The sequence below is a fragment of the Pseudorca crassidens genome, chromosome 5, assembly GCF_039906515.1.
Source record: "Pseudorca crassidens isolate mPseCra1 chromosome 5, mPseCra1.hap1, whole genome shotgun sequence".
Classification (NCBI taxonomy): Eukaryota; Metazoa; Chordata; class Mammalia; order Artiodactyla; family Delphinidae; genus Pseudorca; species Pseudorca crassidens.
In genome coordinates, this window is record NC_090300.1 from 43,905,241 (window position 1) to 43,924,076 (window position 18,836).

The 18,836-nt window shown below is 48.1% G+C and overlaps 1 protein-coding gene across 1 annotated transcript in view; it reads right to left on the minus strand.

Moving 5' to 3' along the window:
- The window catches only part of RARRES1 (retinoic acid receptor responder 1), a 103,292-nt gene that overhangs the window by 41,820 nt on the left and 42,636 nt on the right, over positions 1 to 18,836 (minus strand). The window contains exon 2 of the mRNA XM_067737879.1: positions 6,423 to 6,500. Coding sequence (XP_067593980.1) covers positions 6,423 to 6,500 — 78 coding nt within the window. The remainder of the gene's footprint in view (positions 1 to 6,422; positions 6,501 to 18,836) is intronic.

Genomic DNA, 18,836 nt, shown 5'->3' on the forward strand with positions numbered 1-18,836 from the left:
CACTACGCTTGGGCCCCCAATGCCCCGTCTCCTTACGCGGCGGACGCGGCGGCGCCTCCGCGGCGCGGGGCCCGGGTATCTGGCTGGGGCCGCGCGGGCAAGGGGACGAGGGGAGCAGTGGACGCTCCTCCCCCAAGGGAGAGCGGCCGGGTTGGCGCCACCCCGCGCCCCCAACCCAGCTTGGGGACCTCGTTTCTCTCCCCGGAGGCTGCTGTGATTTCGAAGCCCTTAGGGTTTTAGAGCAAACCTGCTTCAGTTCTCCAAGGCTTGGAGCTCATTTCCCAGAAGATGAAATTGGAAACAGGTGGAGAAGGGGGCGGGACGCAGCCGGCGTTGTTGGGGGTCCTTATAGCACAATGACCTTGGAAGTGGGACAGGTCGCCAGAGAACTGGGGCTGGAGAGGAGGCTGCCGTGGCCAGCAGGGCAGAGCCAGATAAGGCCCCAGAGGCCCCAGTGGACTTAGAAACATTGATAACCCTGGTGCGGCACAGATGGGCGTGGAAGCCAGATTCCAGGGAAGTGAGGCATGGATTGGGCTGTAGGGCAGTGGAAGCAGTGAGGGTTGACGACTCTTTTTAGATGCTTGGCAGTGAAGGGATGAGATGGCCATTGTTTTTAGGCCACAGAGAGAAAGCCCAGGAGAACCAGGAAGTAGATGCACTCCCCTCATCCTTTTTCCTACCTCTCTTTATTTTGTTCAGGGGTCCACCTCTCCCCAACACCCGCTGACCCCAGCCCCACTGTGGAGCTAAAGGAAGTCCCTTCTTGCCAGTGACTGGTTGAGGCCCCACATGTGCGATTCTGGATGAGATATGCCGGGGGAAGCCTGGGGAGGGGGTGATGCGATGGGGTCACCATCTCTGAAAACATCCTCCCTCCCCCACTTCTCCCTCTGGATGTTGTCCATCTCTTGTCTGTCTTTTCTTCTACAGAAATTTATGGAACACATACTCTGCTAGGCCCTGGGGGAAGTGAAGAGAGGGTAATCAGATAAGCATCTCCGTACTCCTGGAGCACACCTTTTGGGCAAGGGGAGCCCAGACAATCAGAGAGACAAAGGAATGATGGATGCAGTTACATGCTGGAGAAAAATTAAGCCTGAAAGGGGATGGGGAGTTGGTTGTAATTTTAAATAGTGTGGTCAAGGCAGGCCTCACTGGGAAGGTGATACTTAGGACCTGAAGGAGCCAGATGGACATGTATGGGAAGAGCACTGTAGGTGGAGGGAACAGCGAGTGCAGAGGTCCTGAGGCAGGAGTCCACCGGCATGTTTGAAGAAGAGCAAGCAAATGCAGCTGGAGGGAGAGGGCAAGGAGGAAAGTATCAGGATGCGAAGTCTGAGGGATAATGGAGAGGGGGCAGAGCATGCAGGACTTGGTAGACCCTTGTTGTGTCTGGGTGTGCCGCGTGGAAGTATGCCCCTATCTTTTTTTTTTTTTTGCGGTACACGGGGCTCTCACTCTTGTGGCCTCTCCTGTTGCGGAGCACAGGCTCTTGACGCGCAGGCTCAGCGGCAATGGCTCACGGGCCCAGCCGCTCCATGGCATGTGGGATCTTCCCGGACCGGGGCACGAACCCACATCCCCTGCACCGGCAGGCGGACTCCGTATGCCCCTATCTTGCTAACAGCCTGGGGATGAAGCCCATCTGAAGAATGGCTGAGCAGAGAGAGGGGAGGAGACTGGGTTCCTGATGACACTGTTGAGCACCCAGATCAGCTGACCCTGGAGCTTATTTATTATGTTCCTTGAAGCTGGAGGTTCTGTTTCTTGCCTTCAGAGGCAGTCTAACGCAGATAATTATCTTCCAGAACTCAGTCATCTTCCCCTCCAAGGAGTAATGTAGTAGGTTTCTTGAGAATTATCACCTCTAGGTCTTATAAAGACTAAGTATTCCTTACTCTACTTCAGTGCTTCAGCCCCAGTGGGTGTTGGGCTGCTTTCAGCTGCAAACAACAGGAAAACTGATTAACGTTGTGGACTCTGCAGTGGTGTGGAGTGGGAGGTCTCGGGGATGGCTTGAAGGGTTCAGGCTCTCTCCATCCTTCTACACAGCTCTCCTCAGCTGTTTGGCTTTTTGTCCATAGACTGACCAGTAGTTCCATAATTTCAGAATGGCTGTCACAGCTCCAGACACCACATCGTCACATGCTGCAACCAAAGGCAGGTAGCACAGAGTAGGTTGCCGGGGTAGCAAGAGAGCTCTACATCATGCACCTGTTTTGGTTTTTGTTTTGTTTTTTCATCAGAGAAGAAAATTTTTTTTTCTGGAAACTCTTCCCCCCACCCTTCTCCCCACCCGACCTTCCCATACATCTCGTTGGCCAGAACTGGGTCACACTAGCAAACCCTAGCTGCAAGGGAGGCTGGAAAAGCAAGCATCTGCCTTTTTTTTTTTTTTTTTGCGGTACACGGGGCTCTCACTGTTGTAGCCTCTCCCGCTGTGGAGCACAGGCTCTGGACGCGCAGGCTCAGCGGCCATGGCTCACGGGCCCAGCCACTCCACGGCATGTGGGATCTTCCCAGACCAGGGCACGAACCCATGTCCCCTGCATCGGCAGGTGGACCCTCAACCACTGCGCCACCAGGGAAGCTCGCATCTGCCTTTTTTCAGCCTCTATCACAGTGGTCTGGTCTATAAGTTAGGATTTAGGCTTGGCCACATAGGACGAAGAAAACAAATGACATTGGCTTAAACAGGAGAGAAACTTATCTCACATAAAAGAAGTTGTAGGCAATCTGTGGTTAGTTTTGGCAGGTCCATGACATTGTTAGGGGCCCAGGGTTTTTCCAGATCTTTGCTCCCACATCTGAGGGTGTGGCCCCCATCCTCAGAGTACAGGACAAGCTCTAGCCATCAGCAGGAGTGCCCTTTTACAGGCTTCTGAGAAGTCCTATAGGGCACTTCCGCTTATATCTCATTGTTAAGAACTTAGTCATAGCCTTAGTTGAAAAGGAGGCTGGGAAAGGTAGCCTTTTTTTGGAGAAGTTGCATGCCAGAATAAAAAAAAAGAAATCAGGATTTTGTTACTAAGGAAGAAGACTTTGTTTTACATTGCCTTTAGAGCCTGCTGCTGGGACACCCAAGGATTATGTGAGAGTGGTTTATGAAGGAAACACTCCCAGGAGAAACCAGTAAGGACCTAGAAAAAGGGTAGCAAGCAAGGATCTCAGACAAAGTTACAAGAAGGGTAACTTCACCTGGTCAGCAGAGGAGCTCCGGAATATGAATTCCTCCCCCCGCAGGGGATCTGGGCTTCCATATCTATGCCTGTGGGTTATTGGCTAGGGGCCACCCTGGTTAACATAATCCAGGCACTCAGGCTGTCTATCTGGGTACAAAGGGGCAGTCGTACAGGACAGCCCTCCTGAGAAGTGTCGCGGGTACCTCAGATTGGAAGCAAAAGCATACTTAGTGGTAGGGGCAGAATCAGGGAAAGGGATCCTGGGGATCTGGGCAGAGCCCCAACGGGGTCCCTGCAGGGAGAGTGGATAGAAGCAGGCAAGTGGGAATCTGTCACCGAGGCCGGGAGGGGAGGGTGGGAATGGCTGATGGCAGCATCAGTGCTTATGAGATGGTGAGTCACAGCAAGTCTTACACAGGAAGAAAGACAGACACAGAAAGGGCCAGGGGAACAAGTGTGGCTGGCTGAGTGCAGAGGACTCCTCTGAGGCCAGCTGTTTTTAATAGTGGTAATGACTACACGTGGGGCAGATTGATGTTGATCAGAAACACACATTTTAAAAGTTTTTAATGAACAGCATTCATTTTATTAACAGGTTTTCTGGAACACAGGAGAACACTTCCTTCGTTGAGAACTGTGTTTGTCCTTTGTCCATTTGTCTGTGGGGTTGTTGGAGTTCTAATTGATTTGTAGAAGTTCTTTAAATACTAAGGAAATCAGGCCTAGGTCATAGGTATCACTAATATTTTTTTTCTCAGTTCCTACACAGTGTGTGTGTGTGTGTGTGTGTATTCCTCCTTGTCAGATAGCGTGTGCATGGGCGATTCTGTTAACTGCACACCATGTTCTCCAAAGGGCCTGTCCTCTTGGGTCACATGTACCACCTCCCACCCCCGTGTTTCCTTCTTGGCATTGCAGGAGGCAGGGAGGAAAGTCTTAGTCAGCAGGGTCTGGCCCCCCCCACCAAGAGTGTCCCATAGGTCATGTTTCCTAGTTCCTTAGCCATTGCTCAAGTGATTGTGAGCATTTTTATATGGAGAATTTAGTTTAAGAAATATAAAAAATTATAGTGACTTTTAATCACATGAAAATATTCAGAACAGAGAGTGAGAGGAAATTGATACAACATTTTCTTGGGCTATTTGCAATATCTATCAAAATTAGCAATGCATGTACCTTTTCACTCAGCAATTCTACCTCTATAGTTTATAGAAAGGATACATTCACACATGTACACAGATGTATGAGAATGTTCCTCTCTGTATGTGGATTGTAAATTCCTCAAATATCTTATTTTCTGCTCTCCATCCCTAGAACAGTGCCTGGCACATCTTGGGCATCAGTACAAACTTTAGGAAAGAATGAAGAGTAAGAGGCTGGAAAAAAATCCAAGTCCCACGGCTGAATAATTACGGTACTTCCATCTAGCGGGATACTGTACAACTATTAAGGAGTGAGATCCAGGCGTGTAGATATTGAACTATCTCTAAGGTATAATGTTAACGGACAGCAAGGTGTAGAGTAGGGCAAATTGTGCGCTACTGTTTAAAAAGAAACAAATGACATACACATATGAGTACATAAATGTGGAAACGTGCAAAGATGTCTGAAAAGGTTCATAAGAAATTAGCAATTATAAGATGGGAGACAGGGGTGTGAGAAACTTTACTATATACCCTTTCGCAGTATTTTTTTTTCTAACGTGCATCACCCATTCTAAATAACTACATAAATGAAATGCTGTGTATGAATGCACTTTGTATCAGTTTCTTCATCACCATTTCTACAGGGACGTTACAATTCTATCACTCAGCATAGTCTGAGCAAGCCTGACCTCACCTTATACATACAGTTCAGGCTTGTCTTCCTGCCTCTGCACCTCACCCTTCCAACACCCTTCTTTTGCCTCAGGCCCAGTCATGTTTCCCCTTTTGCCTCAGGCCCAGTCATTTTAATAGGGTCAAAGTCTTGAGCCCAAGAGACCTGAGCTCTGATTGCACAGATTGCAGGCACTGGCAGCTCTTCAGTGTGCGAAGCAGAGGCATTTAGCAGCCCTGAGCATCTGCACCTGCCCCTTCCTATGCCTTTGAGTAATAACAGGCCAGAGAGCTGAATGGGAGGGTTTCGAGAGGCATTGACTGTTGGCTTCCCTCCTCCAGGAAGGAGGGGCTGGGATGCATCTTCCCTGGACGTGGCTAAACACAGCCTTGCTGAAGTACCCTCACCAGCGGCCTGACGGGACTCGGTCATGATGTGCACAGAAAGAAAGGCATGGTGACACGACTGTCATGGCTATTCCCAGCTCTGCTGGCTTTTAGAGAGTGTGGATGAGGACTCAGGGGCCAGTTCCCTGACCTGCAGCCCCATGTTCCTTATCCAAGCCCTGAGAATACACCTGAGAACAGGTGGAGTCGAGTGGGCATTCGGCTCATCTGAGGTTACAGAAGTTGGAAGAGCTGAAAAGTTTATCTCTGCACAGATCCAGCCCAGAGCACTGTCCAGATTCTCCACCCTGGGACCCCTTTGGACAACTGGGGAGGGGGGTCTTGTAAATTAATTTTTTTTTTTTTTTTTTTGCGGTACGCGGGCCTCCCACCACTGTGGCCTCTCCCGCCGCGGAGCACAGGCTCCGGACGTGCAGGCTCAGTGGCCATGGCCCATGGGCCCAGCCGCTCCGCGGCATGTGGGATCCTCCCAGACCGGGGCACGAACCCGCGTCCCCTGCATCGGCAGGCGGACTCCCAACCACTGCGCCACCAGGGAAGCCCTTGTAAATTAATTTTTGGTGAAAGTTTCAGCTTAAGGTTTTTTACCAGCAGTCTCTTGTCGACATATTTGTAAACACTATCATGTTTCTGTGAAAATGCGTTATCAAATAAAATGGGAGGAAAACACCTTTTCTAGCAAAGGAAAGCAAAAGAGCAAAAAAAAAAAAAAAAAGCTAGGGCCTCCCAGCAGTGTCCCCTCTTCCTCTGGGTGATGCAGCTCTGATTTTCATCACTGCCTGCCCCTCTCCAATGCTGCTGAATACACCTCACTCCAGGGGCCCTCCTCCTCCACCCTTACACCCCTGGTCGTTGTAGGGGGCTCAGGCATAGGCTCGGGACCTATTTGGGCAAGTGTTGGGCTGCACCCAACAGGCCAGCAAGTCTTGGAGTTGCCCAGCCATGAGACGGAAGAAAGAGCCCAGATACAGCTACAGAGACATCAACAGTTTATCAGATAGGGGAAACTTACAAGTCTGAAGCAAAAGGTCCTGGAGTGACACCCCACTGTGTACAGTAGGCAAGACACCAGGCTGCAATCTTCACTGCTCTGGGGAGAAGGAGGCTACCGTTTATAGGAGGAATTAACATCAAGTTGACTCATCAGTTACCAGGGAGACCAGTGTCTGGGACAGGAGGCAAGCATGTAGGCAGTTCCTGATTAAGCCCTATAATTAAGAGGACTGGTTGGTGATGTGAGTGAAGCAGGGACTGGTCAACCAGGGGATGTACAGAGAGCACGAGAACAGCCATCTTGAATGGCCTGACCGTACAGTGAGTGAGTCACGAGGAGCTGTTGGTGGGGTCTTGGAGAGAAGCTCCCTCGCCCTTCTGAGACAGCATGTTCCTCCCTCCCTTGCTGGGACTTTGAGAGGAAGTCCCCAGCAATTGCTGATGCCATCTTGCCATTCTCGGGGGAGCGGGCCTCAGGATGAAGGCCGAGGTGAGGCACAGAAGGAAGCCAGGTCCTTGGGGATATTACTGACCTGCTGGCTCCCGGCCTACCTGAAGCCTGCCCTATCCAGACCTTTCCATCATAGGAGCCAATATGCCAACTTTATTGTTTAAGCCAACTGAAGCATGCTTTTGCTGCCCCAGTTGAGAAATTCCTAACGGATTGCTGAGGCAGGTACTACTGCAGGAACCAAAGAGCTATAAGGCTGCCCTTGGGGGTCTGCTTGTGCCAGGGACAGGGAACACCTCCGCTGCCTCTAACCTGAGGAGACCATATTGGCAGCTTCCACCAGCGTCAGGCTGAACCAGGTGGTGAAGGTACACCCTTCCCCCAACGACTCCCAGCCTGGCTGTGGACCTTCTCCAGCCACAGGGGCCAAGCCAGGCCGTGAGCCCAGATGCGAAGTGACCTGCCCAGGCTGGAGAGCTGTCAGCTGCACTCGCTCAGGCTCTACTCTAAGAAGAGCAGACTCAGGAGGAGTGCGACGGAGAAAACACCCTGCTAGAGGAGAAGGAATCCCTAAGATAGAGACTGGAACCCGGGCCATGGCTCAGAGGAGGGTCCAGGGCAGCACCACCAGGGTGGATGGGATCTCTCGCAAAGGCCCGAGTACCCTTATTGACAACGTTTTCTCCCGCCGTGGAGGCTTGGAGAGCAAAGTCTATGTCAGTAACTAGAAAAAAATGAAGACGTCCCCTATTTGTACGCGAGTGAGTTTATGTGCCATTACACGTGATGTAATGCCACAACTTCTCCTTTCTGGATACTGATGTTGGCACAGAACACCTCTAAGAAGGACAGTCAGAAGCTGCTAACAGTGGAAGGGAGCTGGGGGCAGGAGGGGCTCACTCAAACTGTAACTCTTCGGTTCCTTTCTGTTTTCCTTTGCAGATGGCGCAGCGGCTCAGAGCTCAGACTTGGAGCCAGGCTGCCTGGTTTGAAGCGCAGCTGCACCAGTGTGAGCTGAGGCCAGTTGCTTCACCCCCACCCTGTGCCTTGGGGGTACATCCTCCCTCACAGAGTCGTTGGTGAGGCTCACGTGCCCTAATATCTACACATAAGTAAAGCACTTCACAGTAATGGCTATGACTGAGATTACTGTTATTAACTTTAAAAATTTAGGTGTAATCTTTTTTTTTAAATTCATTTGTTTGGCTGTGCCGGGTCTTAGTTGCAGTATGCGGGATTTTCAGTTGCGGCATGTGGGCTCTTGGTTGCTGCATGCGGACCTAGTTCCCTGACCAGGGATCGAACCTGGGCCCCCTGAATTGGGAGCGCAGAGTCTTAACCACTGGACTGCCAGGGAAGTCCCTGGGTGTTATCCTGAAAGGAATGCAATCAGCTGTGGACTTCTTTTCACAAATGATGAGAAGAGATAGTAGGGACTAAAAACTGCTGGGTCATTATATAAAATCTTAGCTATTACTTTTAGCCTTCTTAATCTCATCTTTTATGGGAGCTATTGGCAAGTCAGAAAATGTGACTCTCTATTGTTTTTTTATTCTTTACCGACCTAGGTGAAGGTCGGTGGAATTGGGAGAATATGGATAATCAATCCTTGACTATTGAAAGCTGCTTAACTGTAGCTCAGGTGTGACGGAGATGATCTTTATCTCCAAGCCGCGGAACTAGAAACGCTTGTGGAGAAAAGCGTTGTGCAGTTCACCTGGTTCTTTGGGTTTGCATCTAGCATGCTCGAAGTGACCTCTTGTCTTCTGTTTTGGTTCACCCTGCAAACCTGCACATTTTCCATGCTGTATCCATGGCCCACAACGTCTCTCCTGAAACCCCTGGAGGGAGACACTTTACTGGTGATGGAAAGAACAGAAGCCCTGCTCACTCCATCTGCTGTCCTAGACATTTGGCTTCTTTATCTCTCCTTTGAGGGTGCTTGGAACTCGTGGGGGAATTCCCCGTGTCCTCAACGCAGGGTCCATAAGCTCCCTGAGGCTCACACTGGCTGCAGCAAGTCCCCAAAGATGGCCTTTTGCTTTGGGAAGACCACCAGTGGAGCTTTCAGTGTCATGCCCACACCCCACCAGATCCTCAAGGGCAAGGCAGAGGCTTCAGTGCCAAGGGCACTAGATGTAGGTCTAGGTTGCGGTGCGACAGCTGACAATTGTTTTCTGAATCTGTGAGGGCCAAGGAGAGAGCATTTCTAGCTGAATCTAGTGAGACTCACACAACTGGAGACAAGGTTCTTTCTAAAAGAGATCTGAGGGACTTCCTTAGCAGTCCAGTGGTTAAGACCTCACTTCCAATGCAGGGGGTGTGGGTTTGATTCCTGGTCAGGGAGTTAAGATTCCACATGCCTCACAGCCAAAAAACCAAAACAGAAGCAGGGGACTTCCCTGGTGGCGCAGTGGTTAAGGATCCGCCTGCCAATGGAGGGGACATGGGTTCGAGACCTGGTCCGGGAAGATCCCACATGCCGCGGAGCAACTAAGCCCGCATGCCACAACTACTGCGCCCGCGCACCTAGAGCCCGTGCTCCGCAACAAAGAGAAGCCACCCCAATGAGAAGCCCGCGCAGCTCAACGAAGAGTAGCCCCCGCTCGCCGCAACTAGAGAAAGCCCGCGCACAGCAACAAAGACCCAACGCAGCCAAAATAAATAAAAAAACAAACAAAAAAACAGAAGCAGTATTGTAACAAATTCAATAAAGACTTTAAACATTTCCCACATCAAAATAAATTTTTAAAAAAAGAGATGTGATAGGAAACAAAGTGGTTGCATTTATTCCTGTTAACCGAGGGAAGATTTTGTAAGGCCAACTGGCCCGAGGCAGGGGAACACAATCAGATTCACAGGTTGCATCAGACCGAAATTCTCCGGACCACCCAGTTCCAGAAACTGCCCTGGAGACATTCCGGACCACCCAGTTCCAGGAACTGACCTGGGGACTTTGAACCCAGCCCAGCCTTCCCGCCTTTCGAAGGGCGGGACTAACGGTCCCCCAGGATACCCGAAGAGACCACCAAATAAGGAATACCCTGCGCCCTCCCAGATTCACCACACCCCTTTCCCTTCTTCCCCTATAAAATCCTGCCCAACCCTCGCCCGGGTGCGACTTCTCTGGCCCCTTTCTCTCGGTCCAGTGAACCTCGCCCGGGAGCGCTCCCTAATAAAGCTCACTTGAAGCTTTCCTCTGTTTCGCGGTGCCGTTTGTTAAGATCCGACCTTACAGATTTCACATGACACAGTTTAGGTAGAGACTGACATGGATGTGTTTTGAAGCCTTGAAATCCAAGTGAATACGGTGACCAGCACAATCCAATAGAACTTTCTGATGAAAATGTTCTACATCCACACAGTCCAACATGGTAGCCACTAGCTACAAGTGACTACTTAATGCTTGAGATCTGGTTAGTGCAAAGAACTGAATCTTAAACCATATTTAATCTTAATTGATTTAAATATACACAGCTACTTGTGGGTGGTGATGATCACGTTAGACACGCAGTTATAGACAACTGACTTTCACTACAATAATGATTTGGGGAAAGAAAGAAAGTAGTATTTTGGGGAGCTGCGTTTCAGACACAATGCTGGATACTTTCCGTAACGGAATTATCTCATCTAACCCCCACAATTTAGAGGGGTCAACTGGGGAACAGAGAGAGGTAAGTGACTTGCCGACGGTTGCATCCCTAGAGGGGTCAGGGAAGGGGTTCACGCTTAGGTCTGGCCCCTTCTTTCTCCAAGCACCATTTTGTATGTGCCACAACCAGAGAGACTCAGGATGGACTGGAGGGGTTTAGGTTACAGCAACAAAGCTAATTAAGGCCGGAAAATATGACTTTGTGGTTAGGGAAGTTGGGATTATCTTATTTCAAGAGAAGAATACTGAAGGAAGCACTCAATCTTTAGTACTAAATTGAAAGATTTAATTTTTGCAAGAGAGTGGCAGGCTGCCTCTGGCACCACTAGTGAAAGCGGCACTTAATTCTGGTTAACATGGGGGCCATGGGAGAATGTAATAAAGTCTTAGTTGTATTGTGGGGGGCACTCTCTCCACATCTCAATGAGCCTGAGTGGACTTAGGTCCCCGTGGGCCAACTCTGGTGCAGGAGGAACTCGACAGCCTTAGGACACTGTGAGTAGCATTTAGGCTAACCAGAAACTGGTGGCTTCTAAAAGCAGAAGCCTGTACTCAGATTACACGTAGATCTCAACACTGGTGTTAGCAAAAGCACACAGTGTGGACAGCCTCTCTGCTGGGCCACTCTTGATGCGGAGTTATTGCCAAGCTTGAGCAGATGAATAGAACTGTTATGCAATTCTCTGCTCCACTTACCTGTGGGCATGAAACAATTCTTTAAAAATCCACCATGTTTCACATTTGAAACAAAGTAATTTAGATTGTGTAGCTTTGAGGAAAAAAAAAAAAACTCCTTCTCTTGCAAAGATTTGACAAGCCCATTTTGACACACAATTGCCAACAGATAGTTTTATAAAATGTAATGAAATGAACACAGTCAGTATTGCATGTATAGGATTTTGCAATTTTCCAAAGTAAGCCCTCATTTTTGGCATGTCACGCTAGTTAAGAACACAACATCACTGTAGACCAGTTATACATATTATGGTTAACTTGGCATGGCCTTTTGTTTTTCCATCACTCCCTTAAGACAGGATGTTTGCCATTCTGAGAATGAATTAACATTCTATTCGGCGATCTGTAAACTGTGATGTGAAATAAATTATAAATTGGGACCGTTTTAATTTCCCAAGCAAAAAATATTTAAACTTGAAATTATAAAGTTTACTCCTTCCTATTTGAGAATATGCATTACAGAGTGAAATAAAGGAATTTAAAGTGTTTTTTTCCTGGCAATAATCGTAGAATTTTACAGTCTTCTAAGAAAAATCTCCAGTAGTTGTTAATATTTGTATACCATAAACTTCCTGGAGCAACTGACTTATGAAACTGTTAATGACACTACTGTTCACCAATCAAACTTGCATAGAGTATGTTATCAGGGAAACCAAAACCAACTTCACACACCACAGAGGAAGGCATCTGCCCACATATGGCAGCCTAGATAACACAACAATATGTCAGAAAACCCACATTCCATTCTGCTTTTCTTTCCCTCCTTACCATTCTTTCCACAGGTACATTACAGGGCATGCATCTAATAGTGAGAATAAAGTGCTGATAAGTAAATCATCTGAGTAATACATAGATAACACAATTGCCTAGACAATTTATATACATACAGAGGTTGGTTGTGTTTCTTAGAATGTAATGATGCAGTGGGTGGATCTTCAAGGCAGGAAACTATTCAAGACAGGCTGGATTTGTGGTGGGTTTAGAAGAGACAGCAAGTTGGGAGAATATCAAGGGGCAGGCTGTTTCAGGCAGAAGGGGTTACTGAGCAAGCAAACATGGGGCTGCAGTGAGGCTGGCTGGAGTGGCGCCAGGGGCTACCTGGGGTAAAGCCAAAAGGTGGAAGACCTGGTAGCCCAGAAATGGGATTTGTTCTTAGAGGGTCCTCAGAAGTTCTACACACCTAGGCTGAAAAAAGCATACAAGTTGGATCATAGGAATATTCATTTTTGGAAACAAATGTTCGTGCAAAACAGTTTTCATTGGTAATAGAATTATGACCAGGTTTTAGGATAAGGAGCTGCTACTGCTGGCTAGAGTGAGATTCTTGTCTTTTTATTCTTTTTTTTTTTAATGTTGAGTCTTCTTTTAATTAATTTATTTTTTTTTAAATTTTTGGCTGTGTTGGGTCTTCGTTTCTGTACGAGGGCTTTCTCTAGTGGCAAGTGGGGGCCACTCTTCATCGCGGTGCGCCGGCCTCTCACTGTTGTGGCCTCTCTTGTCGTGGAGCACAGGCTCCAGACGCGCAGGCTCAGTAATTGTGGCTCACGGGCCTAGTTGCTCCGCGGCATGTGGGATCTCCCCAGACCAGGGCTCGAACCCGTGTCCCCTGCATTGGCAGGCGGATTCTCAACCACTGCACCACCAGGGAGGCCCTGTCTTTTGATTCTTAAAGGACAAACAAGTACAGTCTAGTGCAAAGGGCTCTTGTTTGAGAGGCAGGAGGAATGAGGTCTAGTCCCAGCTCAACCACCCAAACTGGCTTCAGTCTCTTCTGTGTAAAACGCCAGGTGTGGGATGAATGCGATGATAATCAGAGGGAACTGCCAGTTTGGAGCACGTTGGTTGTACCCTCCTTTAGCTGTGCCTACCCAGTGCAGGGAGACTTGCGAAATTGTCTTTTCTTGGGACTAACCTCAGTGACATCTTCCCACCTTCTGTAAGAAGCCCTGTGCCCTCTTACTAGCATGCAAGTATCACGTATTTTAGATTTAAAAAAATCCATTGCCCCCCCATCAATGGTTTAATGGATAGGCCTATCATCTGAATTCAACAAAACAATTGAATGTTTGAGATTGGGTAAATGAGATGACTCAGATCTGAAATGGTGAGTAAACTGATGTAGCGGTCAGGAGAGTCTGGGTTCCCTGCAATAATGAATATGCCAAAATCTCAGGGCTTAAAATAGCAAAAGTTTACTTGCCGTTCTCACTGTGAGTCCATTACTGGGTTGGCTGGGGGCCAACCAGGGCCAAGCTGATGGAATAGCTTCCTCAGGAGACTGTTCCCTGCTGTGGCTGAGGGGAAAGAGAGCAGACACAACTGTCCGCAGGCTCGTGAAGTTCCTGCCGGAAGTGATGTCACTTCTGCTCACCTTTTATAGGCCAAAGCACATCACATGGCCATGCCTAACTTCTTCAGAGGGTGGGAAGGTACAGTATCATGACGTTCCCCAGGAGGTAGGGAGCCGAAAGTATTTGGAACAGCACAAATGCCTACCACCACATAAGTGCCAGGAGAGGCCCAACTTCATCATGAGTCTTTTGTATAACGTTATTCGTCTGCTAGGCCTGCCCTAACAAAATGCCACAGACTGGGTAGATCAAATAGAAAAATTTTTCTCGCAATTCTGAAGGCTAGAAGTCTGAGATCAAGGCTTGGCAGTACTGGTTTCTGCTGAAGCCTCTCTTCTTGGTTTGTGGATGGCCGTTTTCTCCCTGTGTCCTCACATGGCCTTCCCTCTGTGCCTGTCTGTGTCCTAATCTCCTCCTCTTATAAGGACGCCAGTCATATTGGACTAGGGCCCACCTTAATGACTTCATTGTACCTTGTCACCTCTTTAAAGTCTGGGGGTTAGGACTGAATTTGGGGTGAGGGGTGGGTGGAGCACAATTTATCTCATAACAGATATCATGTTAAAATTGGGGCCTGTCTCGTTAATTGGGGCTATGACAATGCTAGGAGTATGCAGAACTTTTGGATACATCTTATCCCTATACTTGGTGCCAAAACTCTAATGAAATAAACTTCTGCAAACAAATCATTTCTTGCTATGACCTTTAAGACAGATGCTGTGATTAGAATTAAAAAAAAAATTTTTTTTAAGAAATGTAAATTCAATGGCAGGCCTATAGAGAAAGTTTCCCTAATTCATTGAACACCCTAAACTCTTTCTGAACTTATTAGATAGTACTGATTTCACTTTTTACTGGCTTAGTAATTCTCTTGTGATAGCTATATGGTAGAAAACCACAGACCAGTTAACTCTTATTGAATACTTCCCTGCTATTAGACACTGACCTAGGCTAGGGATTCTCAAACTTGCCTATATATCAGAATCCCAGTAGGTCTGGGATGGGTCTGAGGTTTTGCATTTCTACTGAGTTCCCAGGTGCTGCTGGCGATGCTGCTTCGGGTCCAGGGACCAGGCTTCAAGCAGGGCTGGATTAGGAAGCTGTGGCTGGGGTGATGCAAAACCAGCTTCACGTGCCTTCTCATCTGGGTGCCTGTGTGTGGGGGTGCTGGGAGCTACCAGGTTAATGTAGGTATGCACACTGGCACCTTCCAGGCACTGGCAGACAGCAAGCCAGGGGGAATCATCTAACCAGGACTAGCTCTTCTGTGTTTTTCATCACTGCACAAACCATGTAACTAACCTTCCTCACTCTGCACAAGGCCTGCCTCCTCTCGGCTCACTTTTCAGTCATTCTGGTTTTGTTTTTAGAACAGAGGGTCCTGGTAGAACATTCTTTTGAACAGTTATGCCAATTCCACCAGTCTTGAGAAAAAAAAAGACTAACCCAAATCCTTTTACCATTTCCAACCGTGCTGTTGTCACAAACAAAAATTCCCTGGGCCCAGGGTTAACTTCGACCAGTTCTGCTTTGGGTGTCACGGAGCTCCCTGCCGAGACACAGCATGGCAGCCTGTACTCACTCTCTTCTTGACATCCTCGCCCTCCTATTGGGGCTGCAGACTCCAGCCCTGCCATTAGGACTGGTGGTTTTTTAGTTCCCCAAGGAGCAGGGACAGCCAGGGAGGTGACAAGTGTATATGCCCAGAGGTGGCTGAGGCAGACATTGTTCTCTGCCTACCCAATATCCGTTCTCCTTTTCTTCCTTACTAAGCAGATCCCAGTGTCGTTCAGGGTGGCAATGTGTCCCCTAAATGCCGTGGCAATGCCCTTGCAGCCAGCAGTAGCTGTGTGACCCAGTACTGACCAATGACATCCAAGGAATTTCTGCATGGGGCTGCCAGGAATGGCTTTTAAAAGGGGTCTGGCTCAGCTGGGGTGCTCTTATGGCCTTCCCTTTCCCTTTTTTTTTTTTTTTTTTGCGGTACGTGGGCCTCTCACTGTTGTGGCCTCTCCCGCTGCGGAGCACAGGCTCCAGACGTGCAGGCTCAGCAGCCATGGCTCACGGGCCCAGCCCCTCCGCGGCATGTGGGATCTTCCCGGACCAGGGCACGAACCCGTGTCCCCTGCATCGGCAGGCGGACTCTCAACCACTGCGCCACCAGGGAAGCCCCCCTTTCCCTTTTTTTCCTTCCTGGAATTCAGGTGCAAGGCTTGGAGTTGCAGCAGCCACTTTGCTACAAGAGCTGCACACTGAGGAAGTTGGAGCAGGAAGAAAGAAGGAGCCTGTCTCTTGAATGACCTCCCTGCAGCTGCTGATCTCCAAACTTCCTCTTCTGTGAGAAAACAAACCCCTTACTCAGCGAGGCCTCTGTCAGGTTTTTGGTTACTCAGTTACCCGCGCGGGCTCTGCCTCAGGCAGCGTGGTGTCTGGGAAGGAAAAGAAGTGATTGCGAAAGGACATGAGCATGCTCCCTGCCACTGATGATGCTGATGATAAGCACTTACTGTAGCTCAAGCACGATGCCAAGCCGAGGACACACAGAACCCTGGAGTTGAAAGGAATCTCAGGCAACATCCAGCCTCACCCTATCCCCTGTGGATGGCAAACTCGGAAGTGGCGAGGGGGTTGGAGGACTTGCATGGGAGCTGGGAGCAGAGCATTCTGTATAGAAAGGTTAAATCATGTCTCCCAGTTTCCAAATGTATCAAGACACTGTTGTGATTAATGTAATATAATAATATATATAATAGAATAATATATATTACTATGTAGAATGATATATAATATATATTAATATAATAAAAGCATCACTGAATGCAGAGGTTGTGACCATGAGGAATTTTCTGGTGCGTGTGTATTTAAAGGGTTTTCATACCCCAGGAGTCATGACCACCTCCTCATGCAGACCTGCCCTGTGCTGTTCCTTCTCCTGAGAAAGTTCCCTGGGAATCTCAGAGTCTTTCTTACCTGGAGTTCAGCTCTGCCTCTGGGTAAGTTCTACCACTGATCTGGTCCACATAAGGGCCGTTGAGAATAAGCCCCTCCAAATATTTGGAAATCAGCAGTCGTATGTCCTGGTACCTCTTACCCCATTGTCACCTCGACCTAGGGTGACAGCTTGTCCTGGTTTGCCTAGGATTATCCCAGCTTTAAAACTGAAAGCTCTGGGACTTCCCTGGTGGGCCAGTGGTTAAGACTTCAGCTTCCAATGCAGGGGATGTGGGTTCGAACCCTGGTCGGGGAGCCAAGATCCTACACGCCTTGTGGTCAAAAACCAAAACATAAAACAGAAGCAATACTGTAACAAATTCAATGAAGACTTTAAAAATGGTCCACATCAAAAAAATCTTTTAAACAGAACAAAACAAAACCCTGAAAGCTCTGTGTCTGGAAACCTTCTCAGTCCTGGGCAAATCAGGATGGTTAAGGGCCTAACCCGTACCTGTCTACCCTTTTTCAGGCTAAGCAATATGTTTCCTAAAATGTTGGTAGTAGAATGAGGTGTCTCCTCCCACCCTGTCCCTCCTCTCTGGCACACTCCAGCTTGTCAACGTCACTCGTAAAATGCAGCACCTGGAACCAGAGACAATAGTGTTGAGTTCAGCAGACCTGTCAATGCAGTCAATCTGTAACCAACTGTACAACCATTGGCTCATAAGTGTACACGTGGTCAATTAAAACCATAGGGCTTATTTCCCTCAAGTCTGGTTTCCCCGCTCTCACCCTGGATTTGGCAATTGGCTTTTTCAAACTAATGGCAGTTTGTTTTTTAATTTATTCTAGTTTAACATTTTGGCTTGGGCCCAGGCATCATTCTTGTCCAGGTGATGTGAATGGTGAGCATGTAGCATCTCTTACTGGTGGTCTCACGCCTGCGTGTGACTTCTGAATATTTGGTAAACACTTCTTCTATGCCCTCATCCAAATTGTTGATTATGTTTGACAAAGAGCCCTGGGGCACACCACCGAGACATCCTTTTAGAGTAACAACAAGCTGTCAGTCAATAATCTGTAGTTTTCTTGTTCAGCCACCTAGGAATCCATCTCACTGTGTTTTGGCCCTTGGGGGTAAACCACAATGACTTTGAGCATATGCTCCTGAAAAATAAAGATACTTTAGGGGCTGAAGCCTTTCCCAAAGAGGTGAGGGTGTCACCAGGTCAACTCCACCTGAATGAGCACAGATAGTTGAGGTACTGACCCTATAATTACGTGGGCGGTTTACTCCCTGCAAAGCCCTAATGGTCAATTGACTCCCTTTGGTCACTCACAGGTCTCTGAGTCTCCTCCTCTCACCAGAAATTAGTTAGTAAACCCGTGGGGAGTTCAGATCGATTTGCTTAGTATTCCAAGATTTTATTCTGTCACATAAAGAAATTGGTACCGTGGGATATATTATACTTTCAAATGTATCCTCTTAGAACTTGTGTTTTAACTTTTCTATTCCTCTACCTGTTCCTATAACCTCGATTACAGCTGAGCTATGGCCTACGGAGAAACGCCAAGGTCTTCCATGTGCAGTTCCAAGAGTTTTGACAAAAGTATGCGTCCATATAATGAGCACCCCAATCAAGGTACAGAGCATGTCCATCACCCTAGGAAGGTCCCCTCCTTTACCCTTCACACGGTCTAAGGCTCTAACATGGCAACAGATCTTAGACACCATGCAGATATAATTAGGGTGGAGTAAATAAGCTCTAAGAATAAAATTAAGAGATATACATGATTTGAATGTCCCTCCTACATTCAACTGTCCCTCCAGTTTAGAATGTTCCTCCCTCTCCACGGGGCAAGGTAACCAAGTGTTTACTACATTGTTTCCCCACAATTCCCATTGCATAATTTTTTTCAAATACCTCAACATGTCATAACAATTAAAGTGTTTATTCTGTGCTGTAACTTGTAGTATTTAACAAATATGTATATAAAATTGAATCTGTCTGGACACAAGTGTCATTAGGTATGTAAGGACCAATGTCATGGTCATTGGTTGGCAGAATTGACCCATGAAGCCTGCAGTCGGCAGAGGTGCAGGAGTGGGTGCCGGCTGGCCTCCATCACTGGTTTGTGTTGGCTGCTATTTAAGGAGCCCTGCATTTGCAAGTGCATCGCTGACTGCTGTGGCTGACACACCTGCAGGTGTCTGGTGAATGTGAGTGATTGGTGGGGCCTGGCTTTGCAAATAGTGAAGACTTCTTCTGTTGCCAGAGAGGAACTGGACTGGCCCATTCATCATAAGTG